Here is a 25459-nt window from a genome sequence, read left to right as displayed (position 1 = left end):
CCTGACCCCGATCGGGAGTAAATTAGCGCACGATGCCGTCGGCCGAGAATCCCGATGTCATTGCGCACTTGCACGACATTTTGGTCGGTACACGTGCACGAGAGTTGGCAGCGCGCCCCCCCAACTATTAAGAGGTCTATTAAGGCCATTAAAGTGTTAATTAAGGGAGATATTTTGCCACCCGTCCAACCTAATGGTTGGTGGGTGATCGAATCTGCCAAGCGGCCTTTGCATTTTTGAGGAAACCTCATCCACGGGCAAGATGAGGTTTCCGACATTAATTTAAAGAAATTGTTTTGACATAGTTTTTATTATGTATATGTTCATGTGAGTGAATCCTATGTGGGGACATTTCTTTTGGATTTTAGAAATCTTTATTTTTGATTTTTAAATTTTTCACCCCCTCCCCACCCCCAGCCGAGGCAGCTCTGTACCCACGGGGAGCTCTCATTGTGCACTCCCCCATGTCTGTGCAGACTTCAGCGCTTGCCCTCCTCCCACCCCCTGACTCTGGCAGTGCTAACCCTTTCAGTGCATGTTTCACGCTGGCTGGCTGTTCATTGGTCAGCCAGTGTCAAATCACAGTCGAGGGCCGATCGCGAGTGGTGACCATTTACCGGCCACTCCTGGGCCCACCTATCACACCTGCCCGACAACCCGAAAATCTGGCCCTCAGTATAGTCTTCAATGTCATCACCACTTCACATGTGCAGCGGACTGGTGCTAAACATTCTGGAAGGCTTAAATAATTTAGAAACCAGTACAGAACACGTACTTAGATTTAGTTCCTCTGGCCCTATGAAGGACAATGGGCAGCAAGACTGCGCCACTGGCCCTGGTCCATTGCAATCTCTTTCTTTGCAGCCCGGGTGGTATCCCACTCTTGTAGGTCCTCCTTAAATGTACTTCGCTGGGTTCGTTTCAGTCGACCCTGTCTTCTTCTCCCATCTGGTGGTGCCCATTTTACTGCCGCTCTGTCGTATGTCCGGGAGGTGAAATAGGTGTCCTGCCAGCCTCAGTCAACTCTCCATCACAATGTCCCACAGAGCAGAGGGATGCCTCTCACCAGGTCCTCTGCAGTGCTTCTTCATTGGTGACGCTGTTGCTCCATCTGTTGCCCAGGATCTTACGTAGGCAGCGCTGATGAAAGACGTCCAACTTCAGTGACACCTTTGCTGTTCTCTTCCCTGTCTTGCTGGAGTAGATTATAGATGGTACCACTGTGGACCTGTAGAGTTGCAGCTTCATAACCATGTTGATGTTCTTGGCTGCTCAGATATCTGGAGCCACTGGAAGATGATACTGCTTTGTTGATTCTTGTGTGAACATCAATCTCTACATCATCCTTCCAGGAGATGTTGCTTCCTAGATAGAGGAAGTGGTTGACCTCCTTGATGTCCTGTTGCCCAATAGTGATTGTGGGGTGGTGGTGGGGGCAAAGCCTTGTTGCTGCCCTTTTGCCATTATCTTGGTCTTCTCACAGCTGATGTGTAGACCAAACATGGCGCTCTCAGGTCTGGTGGTCATGTCTTGGAGCATATGCACAATTCTTCAGCCAGCAAGGCAATATCATCTGCAAAACCCAGGTGCATCAACTGGTGGTGTTGCCAAAGTCTGCACCCACCATCACCTTCCTCATGATGAAATCAACTTTTAATTTATCATCGAAGAACATTGGAAGTTTCCATAGATTGAGTCTCCTATGAACAGAAGCCTAAGCGATTATGCATGCTGAGTTAGAGAGATTGCCATGAGACCAATGACCACCATATATCACGTCAAAGGACATGCCCTTTGACAATTGTGAAAGATGGTAAATGTAACAACACCAGTCTAATATGTGAGGCTAACGCTATTGGTTCATTCTATAAGAAGCAGAAAGGCACCACGAGAAATTAAAGACACAATAATTGAGGCACATATAGAAGAATATTCCACTACAAGATACTTGTCTGAAGCTTTTCTCTAAGCCTCTGCTGCATGTTACATGGGCCATAACTTAGCTTTCTCACTTGGTACAGGTAAATTGTTATTCCCAGACCATTTGCTATTGTCATCGTTGACCCTTGAAATCACATTGGGCTGGATTTTTCTCCGCAGTACTACCTGGAATCTGCACCCCCATATTCTCATTGGCTTAGCTACCTCTGCCCCAGCAGAGAAGTCTGACAGCCACATTGTCACCAGCTTAACTCTTCAGGATTAACCTGGACCTATCAACGACTGAGTGTTGCAGACTGGCACATTCCAAGGTCTAAGACTATGTACTGAGGGATTCATTGGGCTGCATTAAGCCACAGAGGCTTAATGGGGTAAGGCTGCTATCTAAGGCCCTTCTTCCATAGTACATGGAGGAACTGGAACCTGAGTAAAACCCCTCGGACTGTATATGCCAGAGAATGTTTGACATGAAATGTAAATGTATAGACTAAATATAACTTATTCTTGTAAGTGCAGTGAGTCACCTCAGAGTGACATAAAGTGTATTGAAAAAAATTATCCTTTTTGCACTTTATGTAATAAACAAATTTGAACTGCTATGCAGTGTGCCTTTACAAATTTTATGAATAAAATATAGTTTTTGGAAAAAAACCCTGGAATCTCTAGGGATTAAAGCTTTATCTTCTGGGTATCATTGCAGGACCCAGAAGAAAAGTTATTGAAACATTAAAAAATGTGTTTTTTTCTCTATTTTCTTTGAATATTTCCATTAATTAATTATAAAAACATGAGTTGAGGAAATTGGTTGTTGCGTAGGGTGAGACAGTTGGAGGTGAGAGGCCATGTGTTAAAACCTTGAGGAATACATCCAACTGCAGCTGACAACCCTGATCCCACCACAGGGAACTTATATTCCAAATGTGGGGTTCTACCTCTTGCCACTGCTGCCAAAACAAGGGACCATCAGCAGAGATGAGGCATTAGTCACTCTGACAGGCTAAGGAAAGCCTGCTGATGCCCCTTTCAGAGGCAGATGGTCCATTAATGTGCACCTCTCCTTTATCTATGTTCTAACAACCACTGCAGCGCTGCCCATATTTCTCTCTACAGCAGTGACAAGCTCCCTTTTGGTGGCCCATCTTACACAGACAGTAATCCCTGAGCTAAGATAGATTGAGGGCATGGTGGGCACAGGAAGTGAGGAATCCAACCCATCTTGTCAATACCTCACATGCCTCTCAACTCAATTGGCTGCATTTTCCCTGGCCTGGGCTGGTTGGCTAGGATGCAGGTGGACTGGGAAAACAGAGAAGACCCACGTCGATACAGCTACCCGACGCATTCCCACTGCTGGGAAAGTTTCCCAGAGGTGGGCTGGGGTCATGGGCGGAAAACACATCTGATTGCCCCAGAGTCATTTCACGTTTGACTGAGCCCATAGATTCAGCCCATAGAGTCGCGGTTCACGACAGTTCTGAGGTGTTGTGAACCAAAGTCTGCATGAGGGAACTTTTCACAGTTTCACTTTTGTGAAAGAGGGCATTCCCGACTCAGGGAACAACACCCCCAACCCACCCCCACACGCCCCAGTCCGCACAGGGAGCGCATAGCACTTCCGGACACGCTTCACGCAAGGCGGCACTTAATTGGCTGGCTCACGTAAAATGGCGGCATGGACCCGATTGGGGGCGCCAATTGGGTCCACACCCACCTGGCCCTGCCCCTGCCCAACACCACCACCCCCCCCGGCCGATGGGGGGATAATTCTACCCTATGAAAACCTGGTCTGATACATGAAAATTGCCGAGGTCTAGGACAAGCCTATCCCCTCAATGGAGTTCAGGAGTGCATGGAGTGGGGTCATGATCCAAACATGTCCACAATCTTAAAAGGCTCTACTGAAAATCACAAGTCCCAGGAATGGGGTCGGGAATCCTGGAATTGGGTCCCAGCCACCATTTTCACCTCTCTACCCCAACTCTATGAAAATCCAGCCCATAATGTCAAGTTCCTGAAGTCCACATTCTATGATGCAAGTGGCCAGCTCCAATCCACTTGGAGACAAACTCCACAGGGCCATGTGGTAAGGAATCAGGTGCCAAGTAGCAGTGTAACCAGTTGTATTGGTAAAAATGATAAATGGTGAGACTCAACCTCCATAGGGAGCACATGAGGATAACACAATATATACAGATGGCTCTCAAGTCACTAGCAGTCCTCCACTCACAGCCACCTCTGGACAAGTGACAGAACTCCTGAAAACAAAAATGCCCTCCAGGTGGAGGAGGGTGACTATTCCTGGAACATCATTTGGCTGTGCTGGTCTTTAGCAGACTCTTGAGATACATTCGTACAAATTCCCTCCAGCAGCCAATTGGGTAGATGCAGTACAGCAGAGTCACATGCTGCATAAGCTCATGTACCACAGAGGTTTGGCATAGCAACACATTGCATTAAACACATGGTACACCTTCATTATCATGTTCAATAAATGTACAACACATCACATTAAACTCTGCAGTTAATGTTTATATTTTAACCATGAACATCACTACTGAGCAGTGATTTATTTTTGAAAGAAAATGGACTTAAGGGAGGAACTTCTTCATCATAGCTTGGTGGACCTGTGCTGTATTAATTCTCAACTTCTACTAACCCCACTTATTTAGCTCCTTCTGCCTCCTGTACAAAGACTCATCTTCCTGCAACATGCATATGCCTCTTTTGGTGATTACCTTGTCCACCGTGATCCTGTTGACTCTCTCCACGTAGCAATCTGGAAAGCACCAGTGTCTAAACCTTGAAACAATTATTTCAGCTCAGCAAACCTCTATTTAGTAAAGTCCTTGATTCTTGAATTTGTGTTGTTGCACGCTGTATTTGAGTTGAATACTACTCCAGGACCTCAGCACGTGATGTCAGATGCAAACCTGGTACAATAATGAGAATCTGCTCTATTATGAGAAGTGTATTTTTCAGGCGGGTGCTAGAAACTGAGGCCCTTTCTTTCAAACTGTTCTGTCAATTCAGGTGCACATCAAAGACATCAAGGAAATATAGGAAGGAGAAGAGGGGATTCTTCCAACATTCACTTACCAAAAGCAGGTTAACTGCAAATCATTGCTATTTGTAGAATCATGTTGTGGATAAAATGGTGTGTTTGGTTAACTACACTTCAAAGTATTTCATACCATGTCATGTGTTATGAAATACTTCTGAGAGATGTGATAAGATACTGTATAAATGTAAATCTTTTTTACTCTCCTTTCTCTCTGCTGGAGAGTACAGAGGTTGTGTAAAGATGTCATGTGCAAAGATGTAATGAGCCATGTCTCAAGCAGCTAACAAAGCTTTAAGGTGTCAACCTTCCAACAGATCTTCAATTATCTGAAGGTGTGGATATCGTGCACATTCCCTGGAAAACCTAAATTATAATTTATGGTGGTTGCAAAGCATTTAAACGTTCATTCATTAACGGCCCTGTTGTTTAATGTCACCAGTGCCTGTGTGTGCAGTTGATGATACCATAGCCTAGAAATCAGTTGATGCCCTAACAATTGTATAGTTGCTCACCAAAGTATCCAGTATGGCAGGCAACATGCACATGCAAATTTTGTGGCAGAAAAAAATTAGAATAAAAATTAAAAATTTAAAGCCAGAAGGAGAGGCATCTCTGGTACATGTCTGAAACAGGCATTAGGCCTTCTGCATATAAAACCGTGACTTAACGCCTTATTTAAAACCCCTTTGAAAAATTAGTTGCCCTTGTATGTAGCCAGGGCTGAGCCAGTTGTGTTCAAGAAGGCATGGCTTGCAGCCTAACCAGCCGTCTTTTTGGGACCCTGAAGGCCACAAAGGCAAAATGTGTTTAAAAATACATGCTCCACTGTAGCGCTGAAGACTTTTGTCATTCCCGCTTAGTCCCTCCTTCTCGATTGACACTTCCCTTTCCTGATTGATCCACACCTCTCTTCTCAGACCATCTCTCTCTCTCCGGATCACTCCGCATTTTCTCCCAAGTGCCCCCACTCATTGTAAACATGCCCTTTCCGCCCGATCATTTCACCTCCTTCAAGGATATCCTCCCTTTGGCTGTTGTTTGCATTGCAATGATCCAAAATCCGTTGCCAACTCACCAGCGAGCTGCCCAAGGATGGCCAGCCTGATCCACAGCTCATCGGTCTCCTTTAACTGAGATCCAAGGCCCAATATTGGATGTGCCTTCGACTCACCCATTCTGGTGGAAGGACCATTCCCTGTATGTGTGTCTTTTGAAAAATCCTTTTCCACTGTCGCTTGCAGATGTTGTCTATATTTTGGGTAATGTAGCTCTGAATGAAAAGTGATTGAAATTTGCCAAGTTTCCTACCATTATCTGGATGAGGCCCCTTAGTAAAATCTCAGGAGATTTACCTCTGGCTCCCTCGCTATGGTTAGTCTTTTCATCCAGTGAAGTGGAATAGCTCTGTCACCAGCAGGAGGCATGTTGCCAAGGGCATCAATGGGTCTCGGTAGCTCTTGTGGCCTCAGACTTTTCTGGCCCTCTGTTACTTCTCCCCTTCCTCCTGCTTTAGCAAAGTGAGACTTGTTGCTGCGCTATTGATGTTTTGTTGAGTGAAAAGTGGAACATAGGAACAGGCCATTCAACTACTCAGGCCTGTTCCACCATTCAATTCGATAATGGCTGGAGTTGCTCTTTGTAGCATCACTTTTCTGTTTGGTGCTGAGGTATCCAAGGTTGAACTGCAGCAACTCGCCAAGGTTACTCTAACTGTATCTTCCAGTTCCATTAAGTCTTTTATCAGTTAAGATAAAAGCAGCAACATCAATAGATTACCATCACTTGCAAGTTTCCCTCTAAGTCACACACGATCGTGACATGGGATATATACCATTGTTGCTTCATCATTACTGGGTCAAAATTCTGAAATCCTACCTAACATCAAGCACAGGAACATCAACCACACTAGGCTCACCATCATCTTCACAAGCGTAATTAGGGATGAGCAATAAATGCAACAGATCTGCATTGCCCACTTCCCGCAAGCAAGTAACGTCAGTTAGTTCCTTTCTCGCTTACCTGCAGATTCTTATAATGTACAGTACTCCGGCAGTGACTGGCCTTTGCTGCTTCCTCAGTAATGTAAAAAAGACCACACAGCTTGCAGTAAAATCCTGTTCTCGCTTCCACAAACTCAACACCTGAAAAAGGAGAGCCGCCAGTTATGGAATATATCTGTTAAAAGACCACCGATTAACAGGGGCCTCGCTGAAATGTGGAATACATGAGCACAAATCTGAATGTTTCAATTTTTTTCTTTTTGAAATTCTATAGATTGAAACTTCTCCTACTTTATTCTCTCTACTGTTTAGTATTTCCCATTAATATGAAAAGTATTTTGAACAGAACTTTACTGAAATCTCCCTCAGTAAATGAGTGCAACAAGTCACAAAGGACCTTGATTCATTTCTTGCTTAATACAATTAAGTTGATCGAGCACAAACTAGTTGGGCTGAATGCCCTGTTTCAGGGCTGTATATGCTATGTAATTTTATGCAAATTGCCACTAAATTGTGGCACATGTTCAAAGAGTCCAAAAGAATAGCTGATTTGGGAAAATGTTAAAATATATGCTGACACATGCCAGCACACACCATCCACATTATTCTACTCTGACATGCAAACCTTCAAAACCCTTCAGTGGGCCACACGTTAACAAAAACCCTTTCTTCTTGTAGCACAAGCTAGGGCACGATAAGAAGAAATAGATTTGTGCAGCACAGAAGAGGCAGCTATTGATGTAGTGAGCAGAGGGCAGGTCTGAAATATTGTAAGTGGTGAGACCGGTCATTTGGTCCATCTTTTCTGTCTCTTTCTCTTCTCATTGAATTCAGCCACTGGCACTGCGATGCTGATTTTCCCTGAGAAAAACATGGATTCACAAGTTGAATCTCTTCGCCCCATCTCTGAAATGTGACCTTCTTTATGTAACTCCCCTTTCAATGCTGTGCTTTGACTTCAAAGAGAACGTTAGGCAGGAGGAGTGTGAACTTGTATTTATTTAGTTTTCCGAAACAAATGCTGACATGACAGTTGCACTAAATTAAAAGTAACTGTGACAATAGTCAAAAAAATCTGCTATGAGACAAGATATCTTGATAGAGCAGTACCAGTACTTACCCAAAGGGATACTAAGGTTGCAGAAGACATTGTCCTGCTCCCATGGTAACTGAGGTTGTTGTACATTTGGTAGTTGTTGATTGTTTCCAGCTGATTCTGGTAGTGGCTGTCTTGAGTTTTCTGAATTAAAAAAAGAATCAGGACAGACAATACTAGATTCATTAGATCAATAGAATGGTGGAAAATTGCAGCAAATAAAAAGTTGCTTGACACAAGAGAACACTCAATTCAATTAACTTTTCCAAATTAGCTGTAATCAAATTACTTGGTATGTTTATAATTAATGACCATTGGAAGGACAAAATTATTACAGTTAATAAGCACTGATTGAAATCATTTGAAAATAACTGGATTCTAATTGGATTATTTGTGTGACGTGATGGTCCAATTATCCTGGACATGTAATTCTTTTGCTTTCACACCAGATAAATTGAATGCCACACCAAAGTGTTCGTCTCGCTTGGTTAAAATTGCCACTGTTCATGAGCATTGGAACAATTATGTTATTTCCAGCAGGAAATATTTTGTAAGACTATGGGCCCGACAACACCCCAGCAGTAGAGCGAAAACTTTGTGCTCCAGACCAGCCACCCCTCTAGTCAAGCTGTTCCATTACAGCTACAACATTAGCACCTACCCGACAAACTGGAAAGTTGCCCTGGTATGCCTGTCGCAAAATGCTGGACAAAGCCAATCCTGTCAATTACCAGCCAATCAGTCACCTCTCAATCATCAGCAAAGTTATGGAAGGGACCATCAACAATGTTATCAAGCACCATTACTCAGCTTGGGTTCCACCAGCAAAATTCAGCTCCAGGCATCATTGGCCCAAACATATACAAAGGAGCAGAACTGCAGAGGTGAGGTGAGGGTGACTGCCGATCAGGTCAAAGCTGAGTGCGGCTTCAAGAACCCCTTGTAAAATTCAAATCACTGGGAACCAGGGGAAAGCTTTCCGCTGGTTGGAGATATACCTGGCAAAAAGGAAGGTGGATATGGTTGTTGGAGGCCAATCATCTGAGTCCCCGGACATAGGAGTGCTTCAGAGTGGTGTCCTAGGCCCAATCACCTTCAGTTACTTCATCAGTAATCTTTCCTCCATCATGAAGTTAGAAGTGGAGATGATCACTGATGATAGCACAGCGTTCAGTTCCATTTACAGCTCCCCAGATAATGAAATGGCAAGTAACACTCATGTCACACAAGTGCCAGGCAAAGAGCATTTCCAACAAGACAGAGTCAAAGCACCTCCCTGTGAAATTGGATCCAATACCAACATCAAGCCCCCTCCCATCAAAATGTTGGGAGTTACCATGAACCAGAAGCATAACTGGACTGGCAATTCAAATACTGTGGCTACAAGGGTAGGTCAGTGGCTAGTTATTCTACAGTATGTGACCCACCTCCTGACTCGCCATATCCTTTTCACCATCAGCAAGGCACAAGTCAGGCGTGTGATGGAATACTCTTCACTTGCCTGGATGAGTGAAGTGCTGCTTTAACAACACAAGTTTAACACCATCCAGGACAAAGCAGCCTGCTTGATCAGCACCCCATCCACCACCTTAAACATTCACTCCCTCCACCACCAACACACACAGTTGTGGCTGCAACCTGCCATCTTTGACAGCACCACGCAAATCCATAGCCTCTACTACCCAAGAGGAGAAGGGCGTCAGCTGTATGGAATAACTACCATCTCCAATTTCCCTCCAAATCATTCATCATTTTAACTTGGGGGTACATTGCCTTTCCTTTATCATTGCTGGGTCAAAATTCTGGAATTCCCTCCCTAAAAGCATCGTTTTTGAACCTACATCACGTGGGCTGCCGTGGTTCTGGAAGGCAGCTCACCATCAATTTCTCAAGGTCAATTACGGACGGGCAACAAATGTTGGTCTAACCAACAATGGCCACATTCCACGAATGAATAAAAAATGTGATTGAAGAAACAGAAAGTACAATTGACTACAACATGGATGATTAAGCTGATGAAAGGTGTCAAATGTGTCAAGTTCTTTTGTGATTTTGTAAGGCATTACATGTAGAGGGGAGCCTTAACACTGCTTTGTTCATTTGCTGAATCAGATTTAAGGTTCATTAAAATCAAAGGTTGAATAATAAAGGAACAAATTAATTTATGATTAAAAGAACTTCATAAAGATCAAATCTTATTAGCTTATAAATTCCATTTTACATTTCTGAATTGACCCCATTTCCAGCTGACCCTGCCCAATTATTACATTTTCATTATCAACAACATCAGATTGCATTTGTATAGCACCTTTAATGTTAAAAAATGTTCCAATTACCTCAAGGAGACATAAGGAACAAAATGAATTGCAAGCCAAAGAAGGAAATCATAAAGGGTTTAGATAGAGTAAATTGAACTAAACTTTGCAATGATTGAAGGCTCTTTAGCAAGATGACACAGATTTAAGGTGAGTAGCAAAAGAACCAGAGCCAATCAGGATCTTCACCGAGTCGGGAGCCCTTACAAAATGGTGGATGTCCCGATTCTGGGATTCCCAACCCTATTCCCGGGCTGTCTGATTTTCAGGAATGCCTTCAAAGGGTGTGGGCTGCTCCCTGTCAGAAGCCCACATCCAGCACTCCCAACCTGGCTAGCTCCCTTGTGGAAATCGGCATAAGACCATAAGACATAGGAGCAGAAATTAGGCCATTCGGCCCATCGAGTCTGCTTTTCATTCAATCATGGCTGATAAGTTTCTCAACCCCATTCTCCCGCCTTCTCCCCATAACCTTTGATCCCCTTACCAACCAAGAACCCATCTATCTCGGTCTTAAATACACTCAATGACCTGGCCTCCACAGCCTTCTGTGGCAATGAATTCCATAGATTCACCACTCTCTGGCTAAAGAAGTTTCTCCTCATCTCTGTTCTAAAAGGTCTTCCCTTTACTCTGAGGCTGTGCCCTTGGGTCCTAGTCTCTCCTACTAATGGAAACATCTTCCCCACGTCCACTCTATCCAGGCCTTTCAGTATTCTGTAAGTTTCAATCAGATCCCCCCTCATCCTTCTAAACTCCATCGAGTATAGACCCAGAGTCCTCAAAAGTTCCTCATATGTTAAGCCTTTCATTCCTGGGATCATTCTCGTGAACCTCCTCTGGACCCTCTCCAGGGCCAGAACATCCTTCCTGAGATACGGGGCCCAAAATTGCTCACAATATTCTAAATGTGGTCTGACCAGAGTCTTATAAAGCCTCAGCAGCACATCCCTGCTTTTATATTCTAGTCCTCTCAAATAAATGCCAACATTGCATTTGCCTTCCTAACTACCGACTCAGCCTGCAAGTTTACCTAGTCTATGCCTCTATTCTTCCTACCAAAGAGCATGCCCTCACACATTGTATTCCATCTGCCACTTCTTTGCCCATTCTCCTAACCTGTCCAAATCCTTCTGCAGCCTCCCCGCCTCCTCAATACTACCTGTCCCTCCATCTATCTTTGTATCATCTGCAAACTTAGCCAGGATGCCCTCAGTTCCTTCATCTAGATCATTAATGTATAAAGTGAAAAGTTGTGGCCCAAACACTGACCCTCGCGGAACTCCACTAGTCACTGGGCGCCATCCTGCGGAACTCCACTCGTATTCCTCTGCAATTTTCATGGAGTCGGGCCAAGTTTTTAAAGAATTTTGGTTCACGGCCCCTCATAGGATCCATGAAGTCTGCATGAGGGAACCTTTCAAAAGATAAGTTCAAAAGGTCCTCCTCATGCCACCATGCCAAGCTCTGCCCTTCTACCCATGCCCCATGTCCCCTCATGCCACCTATGCCAAACCATGGCACTTCCATGCTTTTGAACCACTTCACACAATCCAGTACCAATGAACCCTGTAGTGACAGTAGGATGTGTAAAAAATAGTTTTGAGAAAAAGTAATTAATTCATAACTTCTCCTATGTTGAAAAAAAGTCATTTCAATACAAGCTAATAAGAATGTCAATCATCCAGGCCCTTTAAAATATCAATGACAAAAATCACAAACCCTTGAAACCACTTAATGTTGCTGATGCAAACATTGTGAAATTGCCAGCAGAGATCAGAGAGCCTGAGCCGTCAGTCAAACAATGTTTTCTCTGGGGCACAGCTGTCTCAAGAAGTGTAATGGTTATCTGGGTTCAGAGCTGAGCCATAATTAAGTTTTTGCTTTGAGCTGAGCACACACAAAACTCCGATGCCTTCAAGCTTTATACCGATTTATAACTGTTCTCATGTGCCTAGACTTAATAAATGAACTCACAACGTGTTTACCAAATCCTTTATGAGTGATTGGTGCCCTGTGTCTTGTACAGTAAATAAGTCTAAGGTGTTATATCACTACAATAACACGGCATGATGATCAGTGGGTGTAAGACAGGTGGCAGCAACATTACGCACAGGTATGACATGTTGAACAACCTTAGATCATGCTACATGGCAGGAGAAGATCCTCAATGACCCTGCAAAAAAGTCATAGCATCAGAGTGTTGAGAACACAGTGTGATGCCTGCGAAGAAAAGCTTTGGAGAAACAGAACCGAGCTGGTGCTCAGATAAAGAGCTGGCAAGCAGACGCACCCCTCCTGAGATTGCAGCACACAGCCTGTTAGTTATATAAGTGGGACAGTGCATCGAGAGGACCAGCACTGGGTTAACTCAGTTGGTAAAGATGAGTGACCAGGGTGTGGCCTGGATCAACAGGGAGCAAGAGACAGTCAAACAAAAAAAAAAATCATAAAAATCAGGCCAGATAAGGTTACAATTATAATGAACACAAAAACAGAATTACCTGGAAAAACTCAGCAGGTCTGGCAGCATCGGCGGAGAAGAAAAGAGTTGATGTTTCGAGTCCTCATGACCCTTCAACAGAACTAGGTGAATCCAAGGAAGGGGTGAAATATAAGCTAATATATATACAATTATAATGGATGGCTCCGGGAGTTGCTGGACAATAAATTGAATAAAAAGCAAAGACACCATTACTCCGCAGTGCGTTCCCATCATAACTTGTCCTCGTGGGCAGAGCTTTGGAAAAATGCGTGAAAATGGCAACAGTGACACTCATCCCAAGTACTACAGAAGAAGGAAGGTCAAAGGGGTATTTCGGAATGTCCACAAAATTCCCCAGTTTGGATTAGAATGCAACTGAGCTACTATCCAAATTCAAAATGCTTAAACAGTGTACAGAGCTATGGGGAAGAATTTTCCCCCCATTGTGGGGGAAGTGCAGGAGTGGGCATGTGCAAGCGCGCCTCTGATCGGCGCCCCCAATCCGCCATTTTACGTGGGTGGGCCAATTAAGACGCACCCAGCGTGATGTCTTCCAGGAAGCGCTATGCGCTCCCTGTGCATGCAGAGGGGTGGGAATTCCCTGAGCCAAGAGTGCATCTTTCACGCATTCATGCGAAAGAGCGACTCATCTCCCTGAGGCTAAGTGCTGCCTCAGGGAGATCGACACCAAATTAAAAAATGGTCAATGCAGAAACATAAAAATTTCCCTGACATGTCCCCATGTTGGGACATGTCCATCACTTTTATTCAAACTTATATTAAATTTTTAAAAAGCCACATGAAATCACATCCCGACTATGGATGAGGGTTTCATGCTTTTCCTGAAGCCCACCAGGGCTCCCGGCCTGCCCACCAACCTTAAGGTTTTTTGGTTTAGGTGTGTCTGAGCCAGACAAGCAAGCCATAAAAAATTACCTAGCAATTGGGAATTAAGGTCCACACAGGATGAACATGACAGGATTAACAGGAGAAGAGCTAAGAATCTCCAAAAGATATGGACTACATTGAAAGACTGGTTTAGAATCAGGTTAAACCTTTGCATTCATGAACTATAGTTCATGTGATTTTGACAACAGCTTATAGAATCCACAAACCACTTAGTCAACAGATGCAAAGAGAAGGGTACGTACAGTGATTTTTTAAATGCAGAGCTAGCAGACAGAATTGTTGAGTTGGTGATTGCATCCAGTCCCATGGAAGCTCTCCAGAAAGAACGAGACAAGCCCAAAACATACAGTATTGAAGGATGGATGTAAGTACAAGGTGATCCTCGCAGGTCGACAAAGCTTACCGGTTCCAAGTACAAATCCCAATTGTTGACGCACTCATTAGAACACTCAAACTTAGCAAGACCTGTGGAAGATGTGGACTTCTACTTGCACCAAGCATTTCATCCATTCTGAAAGGCATGTGGCTGAAAGGGCCATTGGCGGTGGCAGGGCAATAGAGTGAAGGTTGATGCAGCTACAAAGAGCCGTGCACTGATCCAAAGAGACCGTACACAGAGGGTACCTTCTAGCAATAAGAATGACCATCCGGTGTCCCATCAGAAACATATACATCAGGTGATTGACAAACTAGAAAATAATGATGATGTGCACAACAAGACGAAGAGCGGTGAACACGTTTCAAAAGGTTAATCTCATGGAAAACATAGATGCCAACACACTGTCCAAAGTGTTTGTAAAGATTCAAATTAGTTGTCCTAAGAAAGCAGGTAACTATTCGTTATTGACTAAGATTGACACAGGGCCAACATATTATCTCTGTGAATTCTAAAAGACCTGTACCCACAGACGCGTAAGCTAACGGTTCACTAATTCCATGTGCAGGATCCATAGTCCTAGAGTGTAAGTACGATCAATCCTCCTGGCTATCACGGTGATTGCCAATCTACCAATATGTCGGAATCTCACACTAGGAATCTCCTGCACGGGGCAGGATTTTGAGTTTGGCGGGCGGGTGCAGTGGGCTGGCCCAGGAGCAGCTGGGAACTAGGCCCCCGTCCGCGATCAGCCCCCAACTGCGATTTCACACTGGCCGGCCAGTTAACAGCTAGCCAGCGTGAAGTGCCGCTGGAACGCTCAGCGCTGCTGGAGTTGGAGCAGGAGGAGGGCGAGCGCTGAGGTCAGCGTGGGCACAGGGGAGCGCTCACAGAAAGCTTCCTCAAGGCAGAGAGCTGCCTCAGGGAGCTGAAGAATTCAAAAGCCATAAATAAAGATTTTCAAATATCGAAGAAAATGTCCACGTGTCAGGATCAGTCACCTGAATATAAGTATGGCTGATGTAAACTCCTTCTGTGCAGTAGTATCAGATGATTCTATGGCTCTATGATGTTAACAGAAAGGGACCTAAAGCTTGATCAAAGAGATGGGTTTTAAGACAGGTCATAAGGGATGTGAGAGAGGTAGAGGTATTCAGCAATAGAATTCTAAATCACAGGGTGGCTGAAGTCACAGATGCCAAATGGACGGTGAAGGAAGGGAGGGCTGGTGTGGAGGCACAAAGTACTGGATTCAGACGAAAGGAGAGTTCATCAGGGGTTTGAAGCAGTGGAGGAGGTTCCAGAGACAAGAAAGAGGAAGGTCATGAAGGGGTTCAAACATAAGGAGGAGACTTTAAATTTGAGGCATTGGTGAACCTGGAACCATCATAGCTCCAGGATAGGACTGAGCAGGAGTTGGTCCAGGATAGGCATTAGCTTCAAATTATCAGAAGAGCCCAAGTTTAAAGGAGGCATGCCAGGAAAGCATTTGAAGGTCTGAATGTGATCAACGCAGGAATGAGGGTTTCAGTTGAAGATATGAAGAATTAGGACAGAGGTGAGCCAAAACGCAGAGGTGGAAGTAATCAGTTTTGATCCTGAAGAGGATTTGGGATTGGAAGTTCACCTCAGGGTCAAATAGGGTACTGAGGTTGTGAACATTCTGGGTCAGCCTTAATGAGGCTGAAGATCCCCAGAGTGCATTCAACTAAAAAATCACAGATCTGATGAGCGCTTGCTATTTTACACTATTTAGTTTCATTCTAATTACCCTTGGAAAAATTACATCTTGTTGAATGAGGTGTAACTGGATGTTTAACATCGTACTAAGTTAATAATTATTGCTAACAGCCTCACTGGCTCTGAAAAACTAATTTTATATTTATGCACTGTCACATTCATCATGATGGTAAAAATGATCCGTACTTTTAAAATATTTTTAAAAGTTCTTTTTTATGTTATTTCAGCCTCTACCTTAATCCGATGAATATGCCCTAAACATTCATGTCACTCTCCATAAACGTTGCTTAGGAGTGCTTTTTACTTCCTGGTTTTCTGTCCGTGAGATTACGTCAATGTGATTGGCTGCTTAGTCTACTTGATGATATCACTGTTGATGGATGCCTGGAGATTCCCTTGTCTTGGTGCCAGATTAAAACTGATGTCAGAAAAGGGGAAATCTGTGCCACACAGATTGCTAGATCTTTGAGGCAGCTTTCTTCGAGGTCAGGGGCTGGTGCTTTGACTTTGCCTCTGACTGTGAAATCTGGGCCTTTGTCCTTATAAATGTAAGCCCCAAAACTGGGATTGAAACATTAGTCAACAGTCGAATAAACTGGCATCATACTTACTGCACCAAACTTGCCAGCAGCCAGGTGCTCAAATATTGAATACTATGCAACATACCAATTTTTATAAACTAGGACTGCAAGAATATAGAAAGAACAAGTTTTCTTTGGTAAATAAATGCAATATTTTTGAGTGGAACAAAAGAACTATAATGAAAAAAACAAGATACAAAATTCAGGTGAGAGAGATAAACATCATGTACCTTTACTAAATGTTTCTGAAGACTCTTTCTTGAGTTCATCTGCTTCTGAACTTCTACTGAAGCTTGGCACTGGTTGGTCAGTTCTCTGAGTTTCTAGCACTTCCTCTGAAAAATGTTCTTGTTGGAACTTCTCATCAGTTTCAGAAGACGTATTAGGTGTACTCTGGTTCTCTGTATCCAAATGTCCAGTGGATTCACTGTCACTCAAAACTTTGTTCATTTCACAATTTTTACAATTCACAGGACTTTCAGGTTGGTTAACATTAGTTCTCAGGTTCTGTTCAATCTCATTCATCGAATTAGATGTTATTTCAGAACGACTCATAGATTCCACTCTGAATCGGTCACTGCCTGGTGATGGAGTCGGACTCATTAGTGTTAGCTCCTCGGGTGAAGTGCTACGATGATTGTCACTGGGATGTTCACAGTTAGGAATTGTCTCTTTTGTTACTATGTCTTCATTACTTGTCTCCATTTCTCTGTCCTGTTCAGATTGAATACAGTCATTCTCCTTGTTCTCAGGTGTCTCTAGTTGTATTTCCATCACATGCTCTTCCACTTCTCCCACCTCATCCACGGTCACAAACTCTTCCATGCTGCCAGAATACCATGCTTCTCCTTCAGCTTCACTACCACTTTCCCAAGATGCGCTCTATACAAGAGTGTGAATGTTGACAAAGATATCATTAAATGTAAAGATCAGGCCAAGTAGCTCACTGTGTTGGAGCACTAATACACCATCCAGTGGTGGGATGAATATATCATTCCATGATTCTCCACTCATTGAGTTCCTGATCTCAAGCTTCACTTAGTGTCCAGCAAAGAGTGCTTGCACAGGAACAGGAGAGTGAGCACATCCTGAGTGGGGCACAGCCAGAATGGGTATTCAGAATTTGATGCAAAGCGGGAATTGAACTGAGTGTGCTGCAGCAGGAGAGGCTACAAGGGAAAGGAATCACTGGTAAGTAGTGGGTAAGGTATTTACTACTTTAATCGCTTATAGTTTGAGGTTTTTTGTGGTTTACAGTTTGTATACTCTACAGTAACGCGGATCAGGAAAGAAGGGCCCTTGAGTAATTGACTTAAAAGGTTTAATTTAAAGGGATAAGTCACGGCAGGAGCACTCAAAGCCATGGTGTGCTCCATGTGGGAAGCCGGGAATATTTAAAGTGCCCGGGACCAGCATGTGTGCAGGAAGTGTGTCCAGCTGCAGCTCCTGGAAGCTGGGGTTTCAGAGCTGGAACAGCAGCTGGGGACACTGTGGAGCATCCGCAAGTCTGAGAGCATCATGGATAGCACATTTAGAGAGGTGGTCACACCGCAGAAGAAGGGACTTGAGGAAGGAAGGGAATGAGTGACCACCAGGCAGTCCAAGAGAAACAGGCAGGTAGTTCAGGAATCCCCTGGGGTCCCGCTCGCAAATCAGTATTCCATTTTGGAGGCTGATGAGGGCGCTGGTTCCTCCAGGGAGTGCAGACAGAGCCGAGCTTCTGGCACCATAAGCAGCCTGTCTGGACAGGAGGGGAGGAAGGGAGGAAGAGCAATAGTAATAGGGGATTCTATAGTCAGGGGAACAGATAGGCATTACTGTGGCCGTCAACGTGACTCCAGGATGGTGTGTTGCCTCCCAGGTGCCAGGGTCCAGGATGTCACTGAATGGCTGCAAGGCATCCTGAAGGGGGAAGGTGATAAGGCAGAGGTCATGGTACATGTAGGTACCAATGACATAGGTAGAAAGAGGGATGAGGTCTTGCATCAAGAATTCAGGGAGTTAGGCAGTAGACTAAAAAGCAAGACCTCTCGGGTTGTAATCTCTGTATTACTCCCAGTGCCACGTGCTAGCGAGCTCAGGAATAGGAGAATAGCGCAGGTGAATACGTGGCTTAAGAGTTGGTGCAGGAGGGAGGGATTTAGATTCCTGGATCACTGGGACCATTTCTGGAGAAGGTGGGACCTGTACAAACGGGATGGTCTACATCTGAACCAGAGAAGGACTAACATCCTTGCAGGCGGGTTTGCTAGTGCTGTTGGGAGGAGTTTAAACTAATTCGGCAGGGGGAGGGGACACAGAATGTTAGCAGAATAGGGACACATCATAATACAGTAAAACAATCAAGTCAGAGGGAGTACAGCTACAATAAGCTTCAAGGGAGTAAGGCAAGGACTGGATGGCCTCTACTTTAATGCCAGGAGTATTACAGATAAAACGGATGAGTTAAGGGTTAGGATTGACATGTGGAATTGTGATATAGTAACCATCACTGAGACGTGGCTGAGGGAAGGGCAGGATTGGCAGCACAACATTCCAGGATATAGAATCTTCAGGCGAGACAGGGGAGGGGGTAAAAGAGGAGGAGGCGTTGCGTTATTTGTTAAGGAGTCAGTTACTGCAGTAAGGAGAGATGATATCTTGGAGGGGGCATCGAATGAAGCTTTGTGGGTAGAGCTTAGGAATAAAAAAGGGTTAACCACATTATTAGGTGTTTATTATAGACCCCCAGATAATCAGCAGGAAATTGAGGAGCAAATATGTGCACAATTTATGGAGGTGTGTAAAAACAAGAACAATAGGGTAATTATATTAGGTGATTTCAACTTTCCCAACATTAATTGGGATAGACATAACGTTAAGGGCTTGGACAGAGTGGATTTCTTGAAATGTGAACAGGAGAACTTTTTAGGTCATTATGCAGAGGGTCCAACAAGGGACGGTGCATTGCTGGACCTAATTGTGGGGAATGAAGCCGGACAGGTGGCTGAGGTGGTGGTGGGGAGCATTTTAGTGATAACGACCACAACATGGTACAGTTTAAGTTTGTTATGGACAAAGAAGTCGACAAGTTGCAAAAAAATGTTTTGGATTGGGGGAGAGTGGATTTTAGTAAAATAAGGCAGGATCTAGCCAAGGTAGACTGGGAACAGTTACTTGTGGGGAAATCTACAGAGGAACAGTGGGGGGTGTTCAAAAAGGAAATGGGGAGGGTACAGGCTCAACATGTTCCCTCTAGGGTGATAGGAAGGAGTAACAGGCCCAGAGAACCATGGATGACCAGAGATAAAAACAAAAAACTGCGGATGCTGGAAATCCAAAACAAAAACAGAATTACCTGGAAAAACTCAGCAGGTCTGGCAGCATCAGCGGAGAAGAAAAGAGTTGACGTTTCGAGTTCTTTTGAAGGGTCATGAGGACTCAAAACGTCAACTTTGTTCTTCTCCGCCGATGCTGCCAGACCTGTTGAGTTTTTCCAGGTATTTATGTTTTTTTTTTGGATGACCAGAAATATTCATGATACGATGAGAAGGAAAAGAGAGGCTTTTAGCAGGTACAAGGGAAGCAAATCAGCAGAGGCATTAGTGGAGTACAGAAAGTGCAGGGTGGAGCTTAAGAAAGCAATTAGGAGAGCAAAGAGGGGATATGAGAAAGCTCTGGCTGGTAAAAGTAGGGAAAATCCCAAGATATTCTATAAGTATATCAATGGGAAGAGGATAACCAGGAAAAGAATAGGACCCATTAGGGACCAAGGGGGCAATCTATGGGTGAAGCCAGAGGACATCGCTAGAGTGTTGAATGAATACTTCACATCCGTCTTCAGCCAAGAGAATGAGGATGAAGGTATCGAACTTGGGGAGAGAGACTGCGAGGTTCTTGAGCAAATTGATATAGGGAGTGACAAGGTATTGGAGGTGTTGGCAGGCTTAAAAGTGGACAAATCTCCAGGTCCGGATGATTTGTGTCCCAGACTGCTGAGGGAGGCAAGGGAGGCAAGGGAGGAGATCGCAGGAGCTCTGACCCAAATTTTTAATTCCTCTCTGGCCACGGGGGAGGTGCCAGAGGACTGGAGAACAGCTAATGTGGTTCCGCTATTTAAGAAGGATTGTAGAGATAAACCAGGGAACTACAGGCCAGTGAGTCTCACGTCAGTGGTAGGGAAACTATTGGAGAAAGTTCTGAAGGAGAGAAGCTATCTCCACTTGGAGAGGCAAGGTTTGATCAGGGATAGTCAGCATGGCTTTGTCAGAGGGAGGTCATGCCTAACAAATGTGATTGAATTTTTTTGAGGGGGTGACCAGGTGTGTAGATGAGGGTAGTGTGGTCGATGTAGTTTATATGGATTTCAGCAAAGCCTTTGACAAGGTCCCACATGGGAGATTTATAAAGAAGGCAAATGCACATGGGATACAGGGTAATTTGATAAGGTGGTTTCAAAATTGGCTTTGTTATAGGAGGCAGAGGGTTATGACAGAAGGCTGCTTTAGTGACTGGAAGCCAGTGTCTAGTGGCATACCACAGGGATCTGAAGAATGTGATTGCAATGGAGGGGGTGCAATGGAGATTCACCAGGATGTTGCCTGGGATGAAACATTTAAGTTATGAAGAGAAGTTGGATAGAGATGGGTTGTTTTTGTTGGAGCAGAGAAGACTGAGGGGCAACCTGATGGAGGTGTACAAGATTATGAGGGGCATGGACAGGGTGATAGGGAGCAGCTGTTCCCTTAGTTGAAGGGTCAGTTACAAAGGGGCATACGTTCAAGATGAGGGGCAGGAAGTTTAGGGGGGATGTGAGGAAAAACTTTTTTACCCAGAGGGTGGTGACGGTCTGGAATGCGCTGCCTGGGAGGGTGGTGGAGGTGGGTTGCCTCACATCCTTTAAAAAGTACCTTTACGAGCACTTGGCACGTCACAACAATTAAGGCTATGGGCTAAGTGCTGGTCAATGGGATTAGGTAGGTAGGTCAGATGATTCTCACGTGTTGGTGCAGACTCGATGGGCCGAAGTGCCTCTTCTGCATTGTGATTCTGTGAAAAAGTAATCATCCCTAAGCTGCATTCTAATGCCACTAGATGCCCATATCAGAACAGCCTTGATGGAGGTCTGACAGTAGGTGGCCTGGATATTCACTTGGCCAAGCATAGCTTATGGTTCAAGGAGACCAAGAATTATCAAAACAAATTCTATATTTAAACATCTCATAAGCAGGCTGCTTGGGCAATAGTGTTTGTACCAGTTCTTTGAAAGAATTAGCCAATTAGTTCCAATCCCCTACTCTAACCCTCAAGCCCTGTATAAATTTCTCCTTTGTAAGCATATATCCAATTCCAAAAGACGAAGGAAAATAACTCAGCTTCAAAAATATCCAAAGAATATCCATAGAAGTATGTCACTAGTAGCTTAATTAAATAGCTGCTAACATTAAATCCACAAAAAATTAAATATATTAATTGAGTTTTTTTTGCTTATTTTGAACAGTAGAATATTGTTTCTTGAAAATGTAACCTAGAAAATGCATCTTATCATATTTTCCAAGTTGTCTATTCATAAGAATCCAAATGTGATTAACACTTACATTGTTGTGTGGTATAAATAAAATCATATTGGCTACCCTTGCAAATAGATAACCTCCAAAATTGAACCCTTATCATCAGGGGGTTAATATGATCAATAACTTGCATATATACTGCACTGTGAACTTAAACTGTTTTTGTACTTAAAGAGTGTGGCCTATATTTGAAAGGCATATCTCAAAAGCTGCCCCAGAGCTACAAATGCTCCTGGTCTTGAGACTGATCAAAGGTTTGCTCATATCATTGTCCCTTCATGGGATTTGACCACCTGCAATTATGCAAATAAAACGTTGGGCTAGTATTAATCAATTTTGCTTAAGAACATTTGAACTGTACAGTTCCTTTTTTTCAGTCCTTCCTCAGTTTATATGCCTTCCCCTGAGAGTTACTGCGTCACATATTTTTACTGAACCACGAAGATAGGGAAGCCACCTGCTATCAGACATCTGCTGGAGTTTGTTCTTGGTCTCCACACGGGGACATGAACAACACCAGCCTGGATGGACTTCAACTCTAAGCTTCTCAACCCTTCTGCAAAGGGCCTGGTCCCTGGTCATTTCTTCCTAGCTGAGATCAGGAACTTGTCACTTGAGGAATCAAGGGCATGATCTCATGTCCTACTCAATAATTGTGCACTAGAGTGCCAACACACTACCTCAGCATGCCTCCTCTTTGATTGTTGGATAGTCTTGTCAAATGGCTAACCAGCAAACCAAACACTGGGACATACCTGCTCCTTTGTGTTTCTTTCTAGCTCTGGTCCTGGTGATCCTCTGCTGCTGTGAGGTGATGATGATTGTTTCCTAGAACACTGACCATCTTCTTCACTAACCTGCCATCAGAATGAGAGTGATTTTGAAGTATCATGCCTTGAACTGAGCAAGAATAAAATATATGCCAAGAGTGAGTGAGTCTTCTCTGTATGTTAGCTGTAAGAGAGCTGCACAAAATGAGCTTGGAGCATCTCGAAGTTGTCCCCAGCAGGCACCGAATAACCGCAAAATGGCTAGTATGGGAAATGGGAAAAAACACAGTAATGAAGTTGGTTCTGAGGGTCATTTATTGGGGAAGAGCAAGAGAAGTTTTGTTTCGCATCTAACTACACCAAGTTTGATCCAGAAGTGTTTTATGTGCATGGACACTGGTTGCCTGAAAGAAGAAATATTTCCATTTCCCCTGTTATCTTCCCTCAACCTGATTGGCAGATAATTTTACCAAAGGTTTTGTGTAATAATATGGTGTTTTGATAAAACATGTAAAAAAATTGTACTCATTATTTGTAAACTGTATTTATAGAATGTGAATGAGTTCTTATATTTAAAACTTCTGGATATGTGTATGAGGCTGAGAATAATATTGAAAGGATTTTGTAGCTTTAATAAGTATATGAATCTTGTGTCACTTGGACTTTGTTAATCATTAGAACAGCAGAAACTGAGACAAAAACTCTTAACTATAAAAAATGGATGGGTTTGGGTGGGGATTTAAAGTCTTAAAAATCAGAACCCTGACCCAATCCCATAAGATCATCTGACATTGAAGCAGAAATTAGGCCATTCGGCCCATCGAGTCTGCTCCACCATTCAATCATGGCTGATAAGTTTCTCAACCCCCTTCTCCTGCCTTCGCCCTGTAACCTTTGATCCCCTTACCAATCAAGAACCTATCTATCTCGGTCTTAAATACACTCAATGACCCGGCCTCCACATCTTTCTGTGGCAATGAATTCCATTGATTCACCACTCTCTGGCTAAAGAAATTTCTCCTCATATCTGTTCTAAAAGTTCTTCCCTTTACTCTGAGGCTGTGCCCTCGGGTCCTAATCTCTCCTACTAATGGAAACATCTTCCCCACATCCACTCTATCCAGGCCTTTCAGTATTCTGTAAGTTTCAATCAGATCCCCCCCCCTCATCCTTCTAAACTCCATCGAGTATAGACCCAGAGTCCTCAAACGTTCCTCATATGTTTCATTCCTAGGATCGTTCTCGTGAACCTCCTCTAGACCCTCTCCAGGGCCAGCACATCCTTCCTGAGACATGGGGCCCAAAATCAAAAAAAAAAATCCTGCCTCCAAACCACCCATGCTTCTGACTTCAACAGAGGCGAGAAGGCAGGTGGGCAACCAAACCCCCTCCATGGAGGAGTGTTGGCATTTTAAACATTAAAATAAGGTTGGAATCTTCACCATTATTCAGCTTTCTCTGTTTAACTGTGGACAGCTGATTTTGCTGAGTCTTGGATAACAAGGCAGCTACACCTAGGACTGTACTGCCAGGTGAATGGGGTAAGTGCCTTTACACCTACTTGCTGGATTCAGCAGGCCTGCCTGGGGAGATTCTAATGACTCTTCACTTAATTCACCAATTGCATCTTGATTTTAAAATTCTCATCCTTGTTTTCAAATCCTTCTGTGACCTCGGCCCTCCCTATCTCTGTTACGTCCAGCCTCGGAACCCCTGCAGCACTGCTCTAATACTGGCCTCTCGAGCATCCCTGATTTCAATCGCTCCACCATTGGCAGCCGCACCTTTAGTTGCCTAGATACCAAGCTGGCTGCAGACCAGTGTGTATGTGGGACAGAAACAAAAAGAAACACAAGTCAGTCACCCCTGCAAAGGCAAGCTGGCGATTTTCTCTCTTTCTCTCTCTCTCTCTCTTGCTGGGTGGGGGGCAAGTGTGTTCTAGCAGAGACCACAAGTAAAAAGATACAAGGCAGCCTCTTCAGTTGCCCTGCAGAGAGAACCAGGATTCCTCCCCCTGAGACAAGCCAACAAGTGTCTCCAACAGACTGTGAATCTGCCAAAGTCAGCTCTACTGATATCACTCAACTTAACAGCTGCACCATACCACCATCTACGCCTCACGGCCAAGCCAAGGACTGACTTGTAAATCTTTAAACTTTAATTTGGACTTTTAACTTCTCATTTCTGATCTGTGTGTGTCGCATCATTTTATTATTTTTCCTTGGGTTTTCAGTAACTAATAAACTTACTCTTTCTTTGACTCGAGAAAGCCCGGTTAAATTGGCTCCTTATAAAAAATCAAACACACTTGATCTGGCAAAAGGCATCCTTGGGGAAAACATTTTTGAAACTAACCTTGTTGTGACCAACTGAGGGGGTGGAACAAAGAGAGGGACTGGCTCATTCCTCCTCGCTTGAGATCATGAAAAAATTGGGGTCCCATCCCAGTCAGAACAAATTGGGGATCTCAACCGGGAATTTAACAAATTAGGGACCTCGTCTGGGACCAGATATAACAAATTTTATATGATAATGCTCCTGTAAACCACTTGGGGATGTTATATCACGTTAAAGGAGCAATATAAATATAAGTTATTGTTATTGTTGTTGCACACTCTCACACCCTGACCTACCTC

General features: G+C 43.9%; 1 protein-coding gene across 1 annotated transcript in view; it reads right to left on the bottom strand.

The window, feature by feature from the left end:
* rbm20 (RNA binding motif protein 20) overlaps positions 1-25459 on the bottom strand; it is a 245824-nt gene that overhangs the window by 28720 nt on the left and 191645 nt on the right. The window contains exons 10-13 of the mRNA XM_041210365.1: positions 22809-22910; positions 16735-17386; positions 8123-8242; positions 7022-7143 (exon numbers count right to left, since the gene is read on the bottom strand). Coding sequence (XP_041066299.1) covers positions 7022-7143; positions 8123-8242; positions 16735-17386; positions 22809-22910 — 996 coding nt within the window. The remainder of the gene's footprint in view (positions 1-7021; positions 7144-8122; positions 8243-16734; positions 17387-22808; positions 22911-25459) is intronic.

Source organism: Carcharodon carcharias, chromosome 17 (genome assembly GCF_017639515.1).
Source record: "Carcharodon carcharias isolate sCarCar2 chromosome 17, sCarCar2.pri, whole genome shotgun sequence".
Lineage (NCBI taxonomy): Eukaryota > Metazoa > Chordata > Chondrichthyes > Lamniformes > Lamnidae > Carcharodon > Carcharodon carcharias.
The sequence above is the reverse complement of the archived record's forward strand: the minus strand, read 5'-3'. Positions and strand labels throughout refer to the sequence as shown.